This window comes from Ceraceosorus guamensis, assembly GCF_003144195.1.
Source record: "Ceraceosorus guamensis strain MCA 4658 unplaced genomic scaffold IE81scaffold_15, whole genome shotgun sequence".
NCBI lineage: Eukaryota > Fungi > Basidiomycota > Exobasidiomycetes > Ceraceosorales > Ceraceosoraceae > Ceraceosorus > Ceraceosorus guamensis.
The window spans coordinates 131,582-148,399 of NW_020290010.1; the positions used below are offsets into that span (position 1 = coordinate 131,582).

The following is a 16,818-nucleotide window of genomic DNA, read 5'->3' on the forward strand; positions in this document are numbered from 1 at the left end:
TTATATGTTGAGGATAGAGTGGATGCTTAGCCATGTTGAAGCCACGAAGCGGTCTGTCTCGAGAGCTCCGCGGATTTCCGCCGGCATCTAGAAGCCACCAGAAACGCGCAGCGAGCGCGCGTCCGTGCAGCTGCGTGGAGGCGCTGCAACAGCCCGTCACGTGAGGAGTGCTGCAGGGACAAATGAAAAGTTCATGGTCTTAACCACGATTTGCAATTTTGAATTGATAGTCAGAGTCGAGCTGAGTCTCTCGAAAGGTCTGATTCGTTCCCCAGTCCCCTGGCATGATCACATCGAAAACGAGCCATGTTTCAGCATCCCACCTCTCAAGATCGCGTAGTACAGCGCTGCAGCGGATGGATCAATGGTATTAAGAAATTCGACAGCATACAAGCGAGCTGCACGTAGCCGTGGGAAGAAGAAGTGGGAGGGGCGGAGCGAAATTCGAGCTGGGCAGGAGAGATAAAAGTCGAGGGTGCGTCAACGGTGGACACCGAGTGATACCGAGTAGGAAGGCTGTGGGTCGCTTCCGACCTCGTTCTTGATTGCGAGTCTTTTAGGAGGCTTGAGGCTTGTCTGTGAAGGGGAGCTGCGAGGGTTGCGGTATGCGACGTAATAGACGCATGAGACGGCACGTGCGTTGGCGGGAAGTGCCGAAATCTAGCGACGAGCAGCGACGACGACTTGCTTCTCCTTCTTGAGCTCTTTGATCAGAGATACGGAGACGTTCAGAGATTGAGCAGCAACCTCAGGTGGGGTCAAGCTGAGCCACTGGGTCAGGCTAAAGTCGGTGAACTTGATCTTGTCGCCAAAGTTTGATCCACGGAAAATCTCGATGAACTCCAGAGGCTCATCGCCAACATTTTGAATGTAGTGGCCGAAGTTGGTCGGGAAGACCCAAGACTGCAGTTTCCAGATATCACGTGTCAGTCGAGTCGTTCGATCAGGAGCGTCAGTACGAGAACGCCGATTGATGCTCACATCACCTGCTTGAAGCTCAAAAGTGCGTGCGGTGGCACCTCCAGCGAAGGCAGTGGCGCGTCCCTTGCCCTTGACAATGTAGCTAAGTGCGAGGATGATGATCTTGCGTCAACATTGCCTTTCGAAAGTCCGATCAGGATCACGTCAAAAGCAGACTCACCCCCACTCAGCGCCGGCGTGCCAATGAAGCTCGCGAAGGCCGCCTTTCTCGACGTGAACGTATGCGGAGGCCAAAGTAGGACTAGCTGGGAATTGACGGTAGTCGGTGATCTTCACCCAGCCGCCGCCGCCTGGTGCCTGCGTAGGTTCCTGCTTAGACAGGGCATAGACGTAAGGAGATTCGACCTCGCCAGCAGGGTTCTGCTCTACGACAGCCTTTGCCTCCTCAAGACTTGGCCATTCTGGAGTCTTGAAAATGTACTGATCTTGAGCGGGAACAGTGTCGAAAGCGCTTTGATTCCAGCCGAAGTTTTCGGCAAGGACGTCTCGAGGGGTGTGAGCGACCCAGTCATCGAGCATGAACGTCGTTCCCGAAGCGTCAAAATTGCCGTCGTCGAAGACTAGAAGGTATTGAGCACCTTCTGGGCCAGCCTGCAGACTGTGAGGGATGCCTGCGAGCAAGTCATGGTGGCAAGAGGGGAGGGATCAGCACGGGTTTCGCGTGTCTTCAGATGTGGCAGAATTGTTACGAACCCGTGGGGAAACTCCACAAGTCTCCTGCCGAGGCCTCCCCAACGTAGTTTTTGCCATCCTCGTCGCTTCCGGTGATGCGCACTGTGCCTTTAATGACAAATGCCCACTCCGCCACTCGATGCCAGTGTAGCTACAGTCGATCGGTTGAGAGAGGCAGTGAGAAGCAAGAGCATGATGGCGATTTGACAAGGGAACAGTGTCGAGGTGCGCGACCAGGAGAAGGCGAGTCACCAGTGCCGAAAAGGAAGAATGGGCAAGTCAGACTCAAGAAGTTGGTCATGCAGTCATCAGTGTCGAGTCAAGTCGTGAGTGCTGCTGCATCATCCGCATCACCGCGACGGCGCGTCAAGAGCGGTCGTGCGAGGCGCGTCACCTGGTACCGGTACATGGACGCTGCACGGTTGGATGCCGCAAGATCATCCATAGCATCCTACCCACCGTAAATGCGTCCATCCAGCTTCTTTTCATCGTACACCTTCTGTCCACATTCGAAGCGGCCTGTCACACATCACCTCGACCTATACAGCTCAACGCACCTGTCTGATCGCGTATGGAGCTAGCCTCTGCTCTGCTGCAGCCACGTCTGTTGCGGAGGTGCCGCATCAATCGAGTCTTTTTGTCAGCATATGCGTACGCAGCGAAATTCCAAGTCCTAAGCCTGCCACGACCGACATGCCTCACCTTTAGAAACGGGGAGGTCAGTGACGACCTGCTCGCGAACCCAGCCACCTTTCAAGAGGCGCGTCTTGGACAGAGAGAACGACCACTTGAGGTTGGGAATCACGCCGTTGTCGGTAGCCGGTGGGCTGAGGTAGTCGATGTTCTGCTTGTCGATGGCGGCTAAGATCGGAGCAGCGGGATTGTACGGTCAGCATCCACCGAGCACAGTGAAAGTGCAGACGCGCACAATCCAATGCACTCACTGTTGGACTCGCCCAAGAAAGGCAGACCCTTTTCGCCACGGACAGGTTCGGGATCCTTGCCCTTGAAGTCGGTGATGCCGCCAAGGTCGGTGACGGGACCGAGGGTCTGCCTGCGTCGAATGTCGCTCCACGTCTCGGGACGAATGTGACGAGCGACACGGTTGTGCAAGACGCTCTTGGCCGCTTCGGAGCGGGGCAAGGGTACCTCGTGCTCTTGCATAGAAGCCGAGACGTCCCGCTTGGCGTACGGTGCATTCTCCAAGCGCACCACACGGGCGTCGACCGCTGCCGCAGCGAGCAGGGCGAGGGAGATGAGAGGGGCGGAAAGCTTCATGGTAAGGATTGTTGGGGGGAAAAGAGGATGATGGAAGTTGATGATGAGCGTGAGCGTCGAGAAGGAACAGGAGGGGGGACTTGTGGCGAGGATGGCTGGTTCAGCGATCTGACAGATCACTTTTGAGGGCGGACGCAAGAGTGCTGTATAGCGCACCAGTGCCGCCACGCTGCTATTCTATCGGCTGCCAGATGTCAAACGTGAGATATGCGAGGTGGGTCAACCTGAGTGCCTCTCACCATCGTGCGCAAACACTACTCAGCACTGCACGTTGGCGCCTTCCTTACCAAGGTATACGTTCACGATCTGCTTGTGGTGCCCTAGGCTTGCGATTGCGTCAGCGTCGCTTTCCGTCGATGCTGCTCACGCGCAAGCAGCACAGGAAGCATGCAAATCAGCCAAATCGAGTGGGCAATACATATGCGCGCAAACGGCTCTGACTACAATCACGAATGTCGACATTCACAGTGATCATTCGATCAGCTCGTCACGTCCACATCTGCTTTGATTTCGCTGCTGAAGATGTTCTCGCAAACCAGACTGATCGGCACTAACGGTCCAGTGCCGCATTTGCGGGCACTCTGCGGCATCAGCCGGCGGGAAGGCGGAGTCTGTGTTTGTGCTGATCAATTTGGAGCAGACGCGTCGTGAGCATGGCTCGACAAATGAGCTCCGCTTCAAGCCCCTCTGTTTCTCGCTGACACTCTTGACTTGTGACTTGTTACTAGTCGGCGCGCAAGGTCTGACCAGATGCCTCTCATGGTGAGGACATCGAGGCTATTTGCGGGCAATAATGGTGCAATGCGCACAAGAAATGTTAGGTTGGAACATGTGTGCAAGCGCGAGCTCGAGCAGCTGCTTGCAGTTGCTTCTGACCAGCTTTCTTGGCGCGTGGACTAGCGCAAACATGCGAGCCCTGCATACATCGTGCATGCGCTCTCCCCGCCTGTTGTCATGCTGCGCGTGGGCAATCAATCAGCTGGAGATCTAGCTGCTGTGATCAAAGTTGATCAAGCGATGCGATGCGCGCGCTCTTAGCCGACAAGACGCCATCGACGCGTGCTATGGCGATACCCGCACTGACCCACCAACCACCATTCGGATTCGCGTCGTCAGCTTTGCGCGCTCTGCTCAGTCTGCGTTTTGCCCTCTCTGTAGCTGTCTAGATTGATCTTCTCTCGACACGATCAGGATTCTTGGGAACATCTGGGAATCCCGGCGCGACCATCCATTGCCGCCTTCACACCTGATGCGGTGAATGCGGACATGGTCATTCTTTCCCTAGTCGGCTGGAAAGAGCACGGGCCGTGCTCGCAACATAGCGGCCGGTCCAAGCCATCATCCGCCAATGCCTGGCGCGTTGCAATCGGATTGTCACATCAAGCTATGCTTGAGCGGCCGTAGCGAAGTGTGTCTAGCAAACGACGGCTGGAGAGCGCAATTGCTCACTCATCGAGCAAGAGGACTACTCGCAGCGAAAGGCAAAAGGGGGTGTCCACCCCGACGAACAAAGTCACGCGGCGTTCAGGCTGCAGAGCAAAGATGCATTCACGATGGTTGTACAAGGCAAAGTAGCATAAGGAGGCAGCGAATTGTGGTCAAAAGGCTCATGAATTGCAGCGAGCCGCAAGAGGTGGGAATGCGAAGAGGCTCGAGCACACAAGTCTCATGGCTAGGAATTAGGTATGCTACGGGATCAGCTGTCACACAAAGTCAATGCGACGAAGTCTAGTGGTTTCCGACGTTGAGACCGAGAGACTTGAGGAGGGGCAGCAGCTCAGGGACGATCTGTAGGCGGACATAGCAATGTGAATCAGTGGTGATCTCTCCTCGCTATGGACTTCCTCAAATGACTCACGCTGAGGATGGTGTCCTGCAGGTTGAGCTCGGGAGGGTCTTGAGGGCCACCGCTCTGGTCAGAGTCACCGCCTGGCAGGTCTGCGCGGCGTTGACGTCCGCTCAAGGCCTGAGTGAGCTTCTCGACAGATCCTTGGAGGACTTCGAGGAGCTTGTTGAGTCCCTCAAGGTCGGGAGTGTGGGTAACACCTCCGTACTGACGTTCAGAAAGCACTTTGGCATCAGCTTCAAATTTTCAACAGCGCAACAGCACTCTTGGCAAAGGCGGCAACACTCACGTCCTGTTGAGGAAGAGGGTTTCCGTTGGCGGACATGGTGACCGCGGAGCCAGCCACGAGGGCGATGGCAGCAAGCTTTGTGAATGTGAAACGCATTGTGAGAGGGTATGGAGCGGTTCAGGAAGGCTGCGTGGGAGGGAAAGATTTGAGGAGGAGAGTATGGAACAGAGACAAGAGATGGAGTTCTGCTGGCAGTTTCCTTTTCAATGATTTTCGACTACCAGCGGCAAGGGCGCTTGGTATCTTGCAACGGACGGACACAAACGCGCTACTTTTGCTCAACGAAACCAAGTGTCTGCGAGTAGCACGAGCAAAAAGGGCGCAGGTAGTAGACGTACACTGGACCACTAGGGCGCGGCGGGGTATGCTTGCGATCATTGCGTGACGGACAACACCTTTCACCATCTGGGTGTGGATTTGACGACATCGCCGGCCCAGATGACGACCTTTGGGCTCTTTGCTGGCGCCTGGCTACAAGGAAGACCAGAAGCAACCCATGAAAGTGAACTGCATGCAGCGTTGGATTCCAGAAGGAGGTGGTGCACCATGCTACGTGCTAGCGACCGGTCGCACACGCGGTGAGTGCTCACTAGCTCCATCAGATTTACGAGGAGTGTGCGATGGGTCACTTGAACCGCCGCTCGTTAGGTATTCTCGAGGAGAAAGAAAGCACCTTTGCGTGCTTTTTGCTCCCCGTGCGGTGGTGTCTGACGAAGCTGACCGATGGACCTTGCGCTCATTGCCAAGGAATGGTGACACCTCTTTAGCGCGGAAAGAAGCGTGATGTGGACGTGGGCTATCAAACTTAGCTGGGCTAAGTCTGTACCGCTTTGTTTGACCGCTTTGGGTGCCTGCAGGCAGCGAGCTGGCTCTGAGCCCACGACGGTCTGGGACTCAGCTCGCAGACCCGGGCGAGTTGGAGCGAAATGATCTACCACAGCAAGGTTGATCAGATGAATGAACGCAGGGGGCCCCATTAGCGTTCGGAAGATTTCTCCAAAGCTGCTAATCATGCGGGTTGGAGCAGTCTGTGGGAGGCAAAAATCGCGCACACAGCTGACGGGCGAGCTCAAGTGGCGTCCAAAAGGCCAAGAGCTGACCGACGATGAATATCCGAAAGCGGACTTATAACGCCATCGCTGCGCGCAATGCGACTTACACTAGCGCGCTTTTGCGACGCGTCCGCAGCAAGCATCGTCAAAGCGCATGGCCGTCACCAACAGAACGTCGCTCTCTACGCAGGCCTGGCGAGCACCATGGTTCACACCCTTTTGACATCCAAAAGCTGCCAACATTCTTTCGACAATGTTCTTGACTGCTGCATCACAGGACACTACGCTAAAGGGCGCTAAGACAATTCCGCCAAGAACAAGCGTGATTCGGGACAACAACAGCGCTTTATTCGCTCAATTAGGGTCAGGGACCACTGATTATCAAGGTGGACGGCGCTCATCGACCCATCCGAACGACCTGCAATGTCAAAGCTGGTTGGGTATGGCGTGCTGAGGTCGGCGAATGACTGCCAATGACTAGCTTCGCCTTCGCGAGACATGGGAAGCAATAAGGTACTGAACGTTGCCATCCTGGACCGTCGCCAGATCGCACCTATCCGCCGCAAGAGGTGGTCCGAGCATCTACGGTGCGAGTTTGGCGACCTGAATGGCGCCATTCGCTCATACCGCACAGTTGTTGCTCATTGAGCGCATTTCGCTCGAAGCGATTCGTTCGTTGGAGTCCTTTTTGCTCGCTGCTGACGCCAAGACTCGTCTTGAGCAAATTTCGCTTGATGAAACGACCGTAGAGCGTTACACGGTACGTTCGCGCGAACGAGCAAAGCGTTCATAAGTCGAGCAGTCCAACCTTGAAAGGCTGATACTATTTCCTCACTCAGCATCGCCATTCTCTCCTCTGCCCTTCCCCACTCTCTCTTCCCCTCACCCCTCCCTACTCACACATCCAAGATGCGTTCTCAATTTGTTGCCCTTGGCGCCATGGTCTCGGCCGCCATGACTTTGGCTGTGCCAACGACCCGCGAGGTTGCCGCCGAAAAGCGTCAGCTCTCTATTCCTGACTCTTTGATTCCTGGAATCAACGACAACATCACTTCGATTCTGCAAAACATTCTGGGACCACTTCCCATCCTCCAGGCGCCCACCCCTGCCCTGAGCTCGCCGCCATTCAAGCAGCTGAGCATCAAGCCAAAGAAGGTCGGCTACTATTGGACTGGTGCTGAGGACAGGAAGCACAAAGACTTCCTCGCTGTCGTGTCTCACGACGATGACACTTTCGGTCAATTCGTCAACATTGCCGAGGTTCCCACCTCTGGTAACGAGCCTCACCACATCGGTGCGAGTGCCGACGGCAAGACCCTCGTCGGTGGTGGTCTGCTCTCTCTACTCAAGACTCAAGACACCGCCTTCTACTTTGACATCTCTGACCCATACGCACCCAAATTCAAGAAGGTGAGAGTCGCTTCGATTCGATGCTCCTGATGGTGACCAAGGGCGGCTGTGCTAGGAGTTTGAGCTGACAGAATGCCCTTTCACTCTCGCTTATCCTTCAGAGCAACAGAGCTTTGCTGGCATCAATCACCGATGAGATCCGTGCCAAGCCCGACGGTGGTTTCTTCATCACCTACATGGGCTCCGCTGCCGGTACCTCCCCAGGTCGTCTCGTCGAGACCAACGCCGACTTTGACATCATCGGTCAATGGCCTCAATCTCTTGACTCCATCAACGCTCTTACTCAGCAGTTCAGCCCTCATGGTCTGTCCATCGACTGGAAGAACAACTGGATCCTGACTTCCGACTACGTCGTTCCCCTCTCCGTCCTCAAGCCTTCCACTGGTATTCAGCGTGCCAACACCCTTCGTCTCTGGACCCTCCACAACCGTGAGATCGTCAACACCATCACGATCCCCCGCGGAGGTGGAATTCAGGACGTCAAGTTCATCCCCAACAACCCCGATGGTGCAGCTATTGCCACTGCTGTCCACCTCGGTCAGATCTGGATCATCTACCCCAACCGTAAGGATGCCAACGGCAAGCAGGGCACCGCCGAGCTGCTCTTCGACCTCGGCCCCCGCGCTCGTGACAGCACTGCCATCTACACTGCTGTTTCCAACGACGGCAAGTTCCTGTACGGCTCCATCACCACCGGCAACCACGTCTTTGCCTTGGACATCAGCGACTTGAAGAACATTAAGCGTCTGGACAACCCCGACGAGCAACAGAAGTCAGCTGGTGGCGTTCCCGTTCTCGGACCTCACTTCTTGTCTCTGTCCCCAGACCAAAAGACGCTGACCGTCACCGACTACTTTGTCCGCACCGGCGACATTGGTATCCTCAACACACCAGGAAACTACTTTTCTCACGTCATCGACATTCTCCCCAACGGTGGATTGAGCTTCAACCGTACCATCGACTTTGCTGGCCGTTTCCCTGACCGCGGTGGTGCTCGTCCTCACTCCAGCACCGTCTTTGACTTCACCGACCCAGAGAACCCCAAGTGGTCTTACTAAGCAAGCTCTTCGCATATACACCTCCCTTCTTATCCATACTTTCGCTTTCTGAACGAGCTCTTACGACACTTGTCTTTTAGTCGTTTGCGCAGCGCCAACTCGTGTGCGCACCATGAAGTGAAGTACGACTCACCCGACCACACCTAATCACGATACCGCATCCTCCATCCTGAATTTATGATCCGCCGCATTTCCCTTGCCTGGCTAGTCGCGCAAAAGGTCATTTCGACTGTTGTAGCAATGTGATCGCAGTTTCGCCGCAGTCGGATGTCCAAACTCGAGCATGTGAAGTAGTCCTGAGTAAGCTGGTACGCTCGCAAGCCATTACGTCGGGCTTTCCCTGTCACAGAAGGCGAATGTTCGCAAACATAACAAGAGATGAAAGGATTGGATTGAATGCTTGTGAGTATAATTCAGAACAGAGAGGAATTCGATCGGCTTTGTGATTGATGAACTTCTGGGCGAAGGGGGAAAAGGAATTCAAGCGCGGTATGGATCACGTGAATCGTGATGCAGGGCTGCGTGCGCGTGTACACCTGTCGATTCAAGTTGGCTTGTCAATCGAGGTGCGTGAATCTAGAACGCGCCCCTTGCACAAGCGCCATCATCCACCCACTCATCCCGGACCCTGCCGCAAGAGCATCACGGCCAGGTCACTGTCAAGATCTCCAAATGATTGGGATAGGCGCAGGCACCTCTGCCCAGGAAGCGTCGCTAGCGGCGGCGACCGCCGGGAGAAGGGATGATTGGAAGGGTTGGATGAAGGCGAGGGGCTGAGTGAGGCTTGCTTCCAGATCAAGCCGATCACGCACGACGAAGTGCGAGGCCAGCCGTGTCTTTCGCTACGACTGAGCGACGAGCAGGCGGAGGTGGCGGTCCCGGGTCGACGACTTGCTTGCTCGAAGGAACGAAAGGCAGAGCCGCTCTCAGCAGTCTGCCCACCTCGTTCGAGTACTGCGCTCCATATTTCTGAATCTCAGCAGGCAGTGTTCCTTCCGCCAGGTACTGCTGCAGAGCTGGAGCCATGTTCGCCGCAATTTGCTTCGAACGAGGGTCGTCGACGCTGCGTGCAGGAGTGCGGGCATTGAGCATCCTAAAGTCCTCATGGAACCGACACATTCAACTCACTACATGCCTTCCATGTCGGCCTTGTTCTCAACGACTGTCGTGGTCAGATCATCGTGCGCGACACACTGAAAGAGTGGAGGCGATCCGGCAGGCAAGACCTTGAAGCGCACCTCGGTGGGATTCTTCGTGATCCATCCAGCATCGAGAGATGCTTAGTAGGACCAAGCAGCAGCAGAATCGGTCTTCCAGTTCCACATGATCATGCCCATGGTCTTTCCATAGGCAGCTCGCTGAGCCTCGTAGAACCTTTTGGCAAACAGCACTTGCTCTGGAGCTGACAGTGTCTTCAGATCATCTTTGATGGTGAGACCTTGGCAGCTGTGGTAAGAGGGGACGGTGGGATTGACGCATCGGACGGTGATGCCCAAGCTATACTCCCCTACGAGCGTCGGGATCTTGGCATTCTGCGCTTCAAGGGAAGCCGTCTTGTTGCAAGCACGCGCAATGTGGTCGTCGTGGAGCAGAAGACCGTCCCAAGCCTGGTATTGATGGGTGTCGAGGAAGAAGGTGCCATTCTGGAAAGCGTCGGAAAGGAAGAAAGTGTTCCAACCAGACTCGCCATCCCAATTCAGACCTCCAGGCTCGTCAAGATTCACGGGGCTTTGGAAGATGTTGAAGACGACATAAGGCGTGACTGGCGCAGATGAGTTGACCGTCGAACGAATCGCATTGTACGACTCGCTGAAGAACAAAGCCAACAGAGAGATGGGGATGGCGTCCTTGCCTATTCTTAGGGTGAACCGTCAGCGTGCGCGCGGTCTATCAGACAGACCTATGACGCACCAGTGTGAGGCTCGTTCATCACCTCGATCGCCTTGACAATGCCGCCAAACTCTTCCGTGTTCACCACTTCTTCCGTCAAGGTTTTGAGAGCAGACAAAGTGCGCAAGAAATTCGTCGAGTTGCGGTGCCACTCTATGATTGACTGGCCGAGGTTGCCGTTGGATCCTTTGCCGCTATTGTCGTACTAACACGTCAGGTCGTTGGAGGCTCGCGTGAGTGAATGCGATCCGACTCGCCGACCCTTCCCTGCCAAGAAAGACTTACACCATTCTGGCTTCCTGGAGCAGTATGGAGGTCGATCATGACGGAAAGATTATACTTCTGGGCCCACTTGAGGCCCTGCTTCAGGAATGGCAGCTGGATGCCTCCGATGTATGGCTCCGTGTCGGAGGCGTTCAGCATCCAGTGGCTGACAGGAATGCGGACCATGTTCAATCCGGCAGCTTTGATTTGCTTAAAGTCGTCCTCCGTGTACCGCGTGGCGTACCACTCCTTCAGACGCTTGGCGCCCTCTTCCTTTCCAACAGCGATGCTCCAAGAATATTCGTCTGTCAGTGTCTGATCGACGAGGTCGAGCGTGAGGAAAATCGAGTTGCCCTGCCAATTCTCAAGAACGAACCTGCAACATGGAAGACAACCCAAGATTAGTGCGACTTCTTCCTGGCGCCAACCAAGCGCACTGGCTCACCAAGCTCCGAGGTTGACGCCAAAGATCTTCTCGGGTAGCTTTGCCATGGGAGGCAACTTGCCCTTCGGAGCGACGGACTTCTCGTCAGGCTGGGCATCGGTGCGTGTGCCGTCGTCTGCGCTCTGCAGACTCAAGCTTTTCTTGGGCTCGCCATTGCCACCTTTGCCTTTGCACAGTACAGCATGTCAGCGGTCGCCAGACGCGGACTGGGCGGCATGCCACTCACCCTTGATCTCGTGGCTTACATTGTCGTCTCCACCAAAGATGAGACTATGCTTGGCCGTTTCGGGGTCGGCAAAACGCTCATAATCCGGCGTCAACGTGGCTTCATCACGAGTACGGAGCAAGTGACGCGCATTCAGGCTTTGGCTTTTGTATGCCTGGTGAGAAGCCGTGACGTGCAGAGCCAGGGTAGAAAGCGCGACAAGCGCGGACAGAGCGGTCAAACGCATCGTGCTCAGGGGGGAAGGGGGGAGGGTGAGAGGGTGGACGAAGGGGGTGTGGGAGGATCTACGGCGTGCTTGGGCAGAACTCTGCTTATATACCATCGACGGACTGGTCTCCCAACGTTGCATGCAACCGAACACGCACAAACACCGACTGCTCAGATTGCACGGTCCATTCTCTCCGTGATGAGAGCGAGAGAAGCAATATGAGCAGGCACAGAAGACAGCACCCACACTACCCGCGGACCTCGCGCAGAGCCGCAGATTGACAGAGGCGGCTTCAACGACGAGCAAATCGGCGTCGAAGTGCGTTGGGAAGGACACGCAGCCTCGATCAGCTACTGTACGCAGACATTGGGATCCCTTCTTTGATTCCTTCAACGAGGCACAGAAACGGCTCACTGAAGTTTCAAGGCAACTTCATGGGGAGCTGCGCGGTGGCGACGGCGGCGGTAAGTGCACTTCCGTCGCCGCGCAGACTGATTTGAGCATTGGAGCGTGCTGAGCGTTGACTGCGCAACGTACTCCATTCGCTACCTGCGTTACGCTACACCACCACTCGTTTCGGTATAAGGCGGCAGCCACCTAGCGTAGCATTGGCGCAGAGGCTCTATCGCAGCGAGCTGCCTATCTACCCTTCTCTGCCGCAACTCGCGATGCGCCCCTCACCAGCGGCAACAGATGACGCCGTTGTACCCTCGGTGCTTTAAAAGTCCCATCCCGATGCTTCGAGGTCGATCTGAAGGGTAAAGATGGGACCGAGATGAGGACACGGGTGCCTGCTTGCATCGGAGCCGAGTTGATGGACCATAACGACGAACTTTGGCGCTCGAGGAATGAATATTTCGCGATATCCCCAAAATCATAGGTACGAATTCTAAGCTAGTGTCTGAAGAGGTCAAAGCGGTCTCGTCGTCCACGAGTGCCTCACGAGAAGCCGGCAGGTGACAAGGGCCTGCCTTTCCGGCTGAACGTCCGTCTGAACCCGTACGAAAAGCTATGCAGGCAGTACGAGGAGGATGCCTCAAGAGGAGACCTCGAGTCACTCACATTTCGTTCGAAAGCTTAGGTCTCTCTGATCCATCGGTCTACCGCCATCGCCATCGCATCGGCAAGCGCAAAAATAGACGCGCGCTGCCCATCAGCTCAACCAAACGAATCGTCTGGTCGGGCATAATGTAGACCAATGTGCAAGTCCTGCAATCCAGCAAAACAAGCAGAGAATGCAGCAAAGATCAAGCCAGTCGTGGCAGTGAAGAGCTCTGCGTAGCGCAACGCGCGATCGCAAGCCTGACCAGACGGTCCTCCTGCTCTGAGTGACATCCGCACAAACCTAGATGGCGGCACTCAAGGGGCGCAAGGACAACGAGAATGATTGGTAATGATTACTTTGGGCGATGCGCTCTTTGTCCGAGAGAACAGGCATGCAAGTGACGTAAGAGGTTGCAAATTTGGGCGCGAAGGTACGCATCCGCAACCATGTTCTTTTCAGCGGCAGAGCGCAGAGATGGAGAGAGAGAGAGAAGTGCTCAATGAACCTTGAGAGTCGCAGCCTTTCAGGTATGAGCCGCGACTCTTGCGAGAGACCGCCTAATAGACGTAGGGAATGAACCTGCAGCGGAAGCGGGTCTATGCAGATGAGCAGCAAGATCGCATGTCGACGCTCGCCGGCACACTCACCTATAAGGAATGATCTTGCAGTACTTTTCCCAATCCTTGCCGTACTTGCGTTCGCACCGCTCAAAGTCACGTCCGCAACGATGCGTGAGCACGGCAAAGAAAAAGATCGAGTAGTAATAAGGAATGATGGAGCCGAATCCAGCAGCGACGCACCACGTGGTGGCCTGGATCCAATCTGCCGAGTAGTTGATCTTGCGGGCAAATTGCCACCACCCATCGACGAGCAGTGCATTGCCGTGCTCGGTCTGTAAGTATCGCGGGTCCTTGAGTGTGGACCAAGGCATTTGTGGGAAAGTCCAGCGCACGACAAAGGTTCCTTGGAGCTGCATGCGGAAGCGAGACTTTTGCGCCATGGAAGAGTCAAAGATCCAATATGCCGTGAGGAGCGTTGTGTAGAGTGCGACGTAGCCAAGCGTGCTAAACTTGTACACGTGAGGAGGATGCGTGGCAATGTAGACGCACGAGTAGCTGTAGGTGAACGGCACGCCGGCGAAGTTCCAAAAAATTAAAAGCCAACCAAACTTCTCGTGAAACATATCCCAGGTCTGAGGAATGCACTCTTCGCCCTTTGCGCAGGCGTTGATGTAGAGCCCAGTCGCGAGGACCATGAAGGCCATGTTGGGGGTGACGTATCCGTATGTTTCGTACTGCTTGCAAGCTCCGCTGACGCTGATGAGGAAGAGCAGCACCCAAGGAATGCGTACTTCGGCCCACATCTTGAGGTCGACGGGACCAATGCGGGGGTTGAGGGCGGCGCCCATAAAGTAGTCGTAAAGAAGGTTACCGCTCATACGCTGCGCCGTGCCGGTCAGGACTGCGTGGAGGTAGATGGCGATGGCGAGCAGAAAGCCGGAGATCATGGCGACGGTCATGTACTCTCCAAAGTGCTCGATGATCTCGGTGAGCCTGTAGATGCCAGTGACGTGCAAAACGGCGGATACGATAAGCGTGGCGTAAAAGGATGAGAGGGCGTTGCACTTGTACATGAGCGTCTTGTAGTTCAACGATGGCACAGGCAGACCTTCTTGCATCCATCCGGGCATCACCCAAGCGAGCGCGAACTCGAACACCATTAGACCGCCGTAGCCAATGATGGCGCGAGGAGTAGGGAAGGCGTCCTGCGCGAGAGAGTATGAGTGAGTCAGCGGCTCGCACTGAGAGGCACATGCAATGCACGCATCGACGGCGCTCACCTCGTAGACGTGTTGACCCATGCGTTGCAAGAAGGGGACGATGTCATCCACACCGTTTGGAATGACGAGCCTGCCGTCATAGAACCAGAGACAGATCCAGAGGTAGTACATCATGTTGGGAAAGAAGACCATCATGAACGCCGTTCCGATGGGACCGCCAAATTCCCATCTGTGGGCAGCGCACGTAGCGCTCATCCTCAGCTCGTGCAGCTCATGCTCAAGAAGCAGCCCTGCTTGCGCAACTCACGACTCGTGAGTGTCTACGCGCTTGTCCGTCTCGCGTCCCTTTTCGGTGATGACGATTCCCGGATTGTAATGCGTCAATGCTCTCTCTTTTCCACCTCCAATGATCTGATCATCCCTCGTGTCCACTTTTCTATATCCATGCTCGAAATGAGTGTTTTGCGCCTTGACGATCTTGTCGTGCGCTTCCTTTGCAGCTGCTACCTGGGCAGCCGATGGCGCACCCGTGGAACTGCTGCTCCCCCCATTCGTCCCGTTTTGCAGCTCTTGCTGTGCTGCTCTTTGCGCGTTCGCTTTGCGCAACTCGTCTGCTCGAGCGCGCAGACCGGACGTATCTCCCTGTGCCATGCTGAAAGAGTGTGCGTGTGATGATGGGATGGTAGGAGGATGGTGGAAGTCGAGTGGAGAGTAGCAGTGCTTTGGGCACATGCAACTGCGGTCGCGCTGCTTGTGCGTCTGTTCGGCGTGAAGAAGCACGAATGTGACGAGTAACAGCAGTAACAAGTGAACCTTGAATTGCAATTGAGACACAATCACGAATCACAAACACGAATCACAAACACGAATGGTGAATCTTGAATGAGCGAGAAGAACGATGAGCGCACGCGCACGCGCACGCAAATGAGCTGACGCGCGCTAAGACAACGTCGATCGAATCTCGTGGATCGTGCTTTGCTTGAATTGCTCGGCATCCAGCATCATGGTAAGCTCGTAGCCGACGTGCATGAGTCATGTCATGTCGCCTTAGAACCTTCAATCCGGAATATCACCGCCGACACAGGCCCAAATCGTCTCATCAGACATAGAACACGCCTATAGCGCGGCGTTTTCGGCCGAGATTACGGAAAAGAACCAACAAGAATACCACGTGACCGTTGTGTTCCAGAGTGGGAATGGCGGTTGCGCATTCAAATTCAAGATTCTGGATCTCAATTCTTGATTGATTTGATACTTTAGCTGCAATGGCCAGACTCGAGGCTTCACGTATTGGAGAGGGCATTGTTCGTTATAGAGACATCAGACAGAGACACCCTGAGCATTGAAGTGTCTCGTGACCACCGCTGGAGGCACGAAATACGGAGTGGAGCGCTGGGGCATGGCGCGTATCGTCCCATCGACGCAGCAGAGACACGCCCACGCGACATACGTCTAGCTTGCCTTCTAGCTCTCGCATGGCTGCTGATGTATGACCTAGATGCTGTACGCGAGGCAACATGAACAGTAGCCTGGCTGTGTGAGTATTCATCGTCATTATTCGCTGCAATTTGAATGATGTTCTTCTGACTCCACTCCAATCAAATGACCAGATTCTCTTCTAATTAAGTGAGCAGCGCTTCAAATCAAGAATTCAGATTCCAGACGGCTTGAGTGGATAGGGTGCTCACCGCGTGAGGACCTGCGGGATTGCGCCTAGCTCACGTCCGCCGCATATATCCTGCATGTGCACCGTCCGCGCAAGATGTGAGCTAGGCTTGCGAGCGCCCCATACGCAAGTCATGCAAGCGATTCAAAATGTGAATGGTGAATCAAGAATGTAAGGCATGTCGTATGATTATTATCATTATCAATGCTGCCTCTTCAAATTTCATGATCTTCAATTGCGACTGCTCCTGAGCCAGCATCAGCTCGCGGTTGCGCTGTGTACCGTGCTGCGCGCGCGTGTGCTGCATGTTGGGTGCTCCGACGACCATAATAATCTTGAATAGCTATAGCATGCAGTGCTTAACAGGCCTGATGCAAGATGCCCGCGCGTCTATAAACTCATGAACCAAGGCTCAGCGTCACAAGGCAGCTCATGCATGCATGCTTCGCAAGGCTAAGCGCATCACCAGCAGCGGCAGTTAGACGCACGAGGAGAGGACGCTCTACACGCGTTTGACTCGCGACTTGACTTTCGTCAAATTTTGAATTCAAAGTGCGGCAGATGCACCCCTTTCGAGCTTGACATTCAAGATGTTCGATTTGCATGCGATTCATTCGCGCTGCTCGCGCGCGTGCGGTGCAAAAGGCATGCATCAAGCCATCAGCAGGCAGGCAGGGGCAACTGCATCGTGATTTGTGCTACAGCTGC

At 55.0% G+C, this 16,818-nt stretch overlaps 6 protein-coding genes across 6 annotated transcripts; 2 read left to right on the forward strand and 4 right to left on the reverse strand.

Moving 5' to 3' along the window:
* Positions 1–660: 660 nt before the first annotated feature.
* IE81DRAFT_287878 (Bicupin oxalate decarboxylase/oxidase) lies at positions 661–2,817 on the reverse strand (the record flags this gene model as incomplete). The annotated part of the gene is made up of 7 exons (XM_025511739.1): positions 661–903; positions 982–1,063; positions 1,142–1,592; positions 1,675–1,804; positions 2,211–2,257; positions 2,356–2,514; positions 2,598–2,817. The coding sequence occupies 7 exons, from the start codon at positions 2,815–2,817 to the stop codon at positions 661–663; spliced, it is 1,332 nt and encodes a 443-aa protein (XP_025371092.1).
* A 170-nt stretch (positions 2,818–2,987) lies between these two features.
* Positions 2,988–3,524, forward strand: IE81DRAFT_52918 (hypothetical protein). The gene is made up of 2 exons (XM_025517424.1): positions 2,988–3,145; positions 3,223–3,524. The coding sequence occupies exons 1-2, from the start codon at positions 3,123–3,125 to the stop codon at positions 3,437–3,439; spliced, it is 240 nt and encodes a 79-aa protein (XP_025371093.1). The 5' UTR covers positions 2,988–3,122; the 3' UTR covers positions 3,440–3,524.
* An 848-nt stretch (positions 3,525–4,372) lies between these two features.
* On the reverse strand, positions 4,373–5,305 carry IE81DRAFT_52936 (hypothetical protein). The gene is made up of 3 exons (XM_025517425.1): positions 5,067–5,305; positions 4,790–4,984; positions 4,373–4,719 (listed from the first exon to the last, which is right to left on the reverse strand). The coding sequence occupies exons 1-3, from the start codon at positions 5,160–5,162 to the stop codon at positions 4,660–4,662; spliced, it is 351 nt and encodes a 116-aa protein (XP_025371094.1). The 5' UTR covers positions 5,163–5,305; the 3' UTR covers positions 4,373–4,659.
* Positions 5,306–7,072: 1,767 nt separating this feature from the next.
* Positions 7,073–8,586, forward strand: IE81DRAFT_287912 (hypothetical protein; the record flags this gene model as incomplete). Its single annotated transcript, XM_025511743.1, has 2 exons — positions 7,073–7,528; positions 7,630–8,586. 2 exons carry the CDS (start codon positions 7,073–7,075, stop codon positions 8,584–8,586), a joined length of 1,413 nt encoding a protein of 470 aa, XP_025371095.1.
* A 791-nt stretch (positions 8,587–9,377) lies between these two features.
* On the reverse strand, positions 9,378–11,637 carry IE81DRAFT_353581 (glycoside hydrolase; the record flags this gene model as incomplete). Its single annotated transcript, XM_025516651.1, has 5 exons — positions 9,378–10,438; positions 10,498–10,681; positions 10,762–11,116; positions 11,186–11,351; positions 11,412–11,637. 5 exons carry the CDS (start codon positions 11,635–11,637, stop codon positions 9,867–9,869), a joined length of 1,503 nt encoding a protein of 500 aa, XP_025371096.1. The 3' UTR covers positions 9,378–9,866.
* Positions 11,638–12,877: 1,240 nt separating this feature from the next.
* IE81DRAFT_321851 (hypothetical protein) lies at positions 12,878–15,320 on the reverse strand. The gene is made up of 4 exons (XM_025513460.1): positions 14,752–15,320; positions 14,505–14,673; positions 13,312–14,429; positions 12,878–13,243 (listed from the first exon to the last, which is right to left on the reverse strand). Exons 1-4 carry the CDS (start codon positions 15,174–15,176, stop codon positions 13,222–13,224), a joined length of 1,734 nt encoding a protein of 577 aa, XP_025371097.1. The 5' UTR covers positions 15,177–15,320; the 3' UTR covers positions 12,878–13,221.
* Between the last annotated feature and the right edge of the window lie 1,498 nt (positions 15,321–16,818).

Excerpts from the sequence above, each read along its gene's own strand:
- IE81DRAFT_52918 (XM_025517424.1), top strand. The coding sequence starts at position 3,123 with ATGTCAAACGTGAGATATGCGAG. Across the intron at positions 3,146-3,222 it reads TCAAACGTGAGATATGCGAG|GTATACGTTCACGATCTGCT; the intron begins GTGGGTCAACCT and ends TTCCTTACCAAG.
- IE81DRAFT_52936 (XM_025517425.1), bottom strand. The coding sequence starts at position 5,162 with ATGCGTTTCACATTCACAAAGCTTGCTGCCATCGCCCTCGTGGCTGGC. Across the intron at positions 4,985-5,066 it reads ACCCTCTTCCTCAACAGGAC|TACGGAGGTGTTACCCACAC; the intron begins GTGAGTGTTGCC and ends TCTGAACGTCAG. Across the intron at positions 4,720-4,789 it reads TGCAGGACACCATCCTCAGC|ATCGTCCCTGAGCTGCTGCC; the intron begins GTGAGTCATTTG and ends GTCCGCCTACAG.
- IE81DRAFT_321851 (XM_025513460.1), bottom strand. The coding sequence starts at position 15,176 with ATGTGCCCAAAGCACTGCTACTCTCCACTCGACTTCCACCATCCTCCT. Across the intron at positions 14,674-14,751 it reads CGCGTAGACACTCACGAGTC|ATGGGAATTTGGCGGTCCCA; the intron begins GTGAGTTGCGCA and ends CGCTGCCCACAG. Across the intron at positions 13,244-13,311 it reads TGCAAGATCATTCCTTATAG|GTTCATTCCCTACGTCTATT; the intron begins GTGAGTGTGCCG and ends CTTCCGCTGCAG.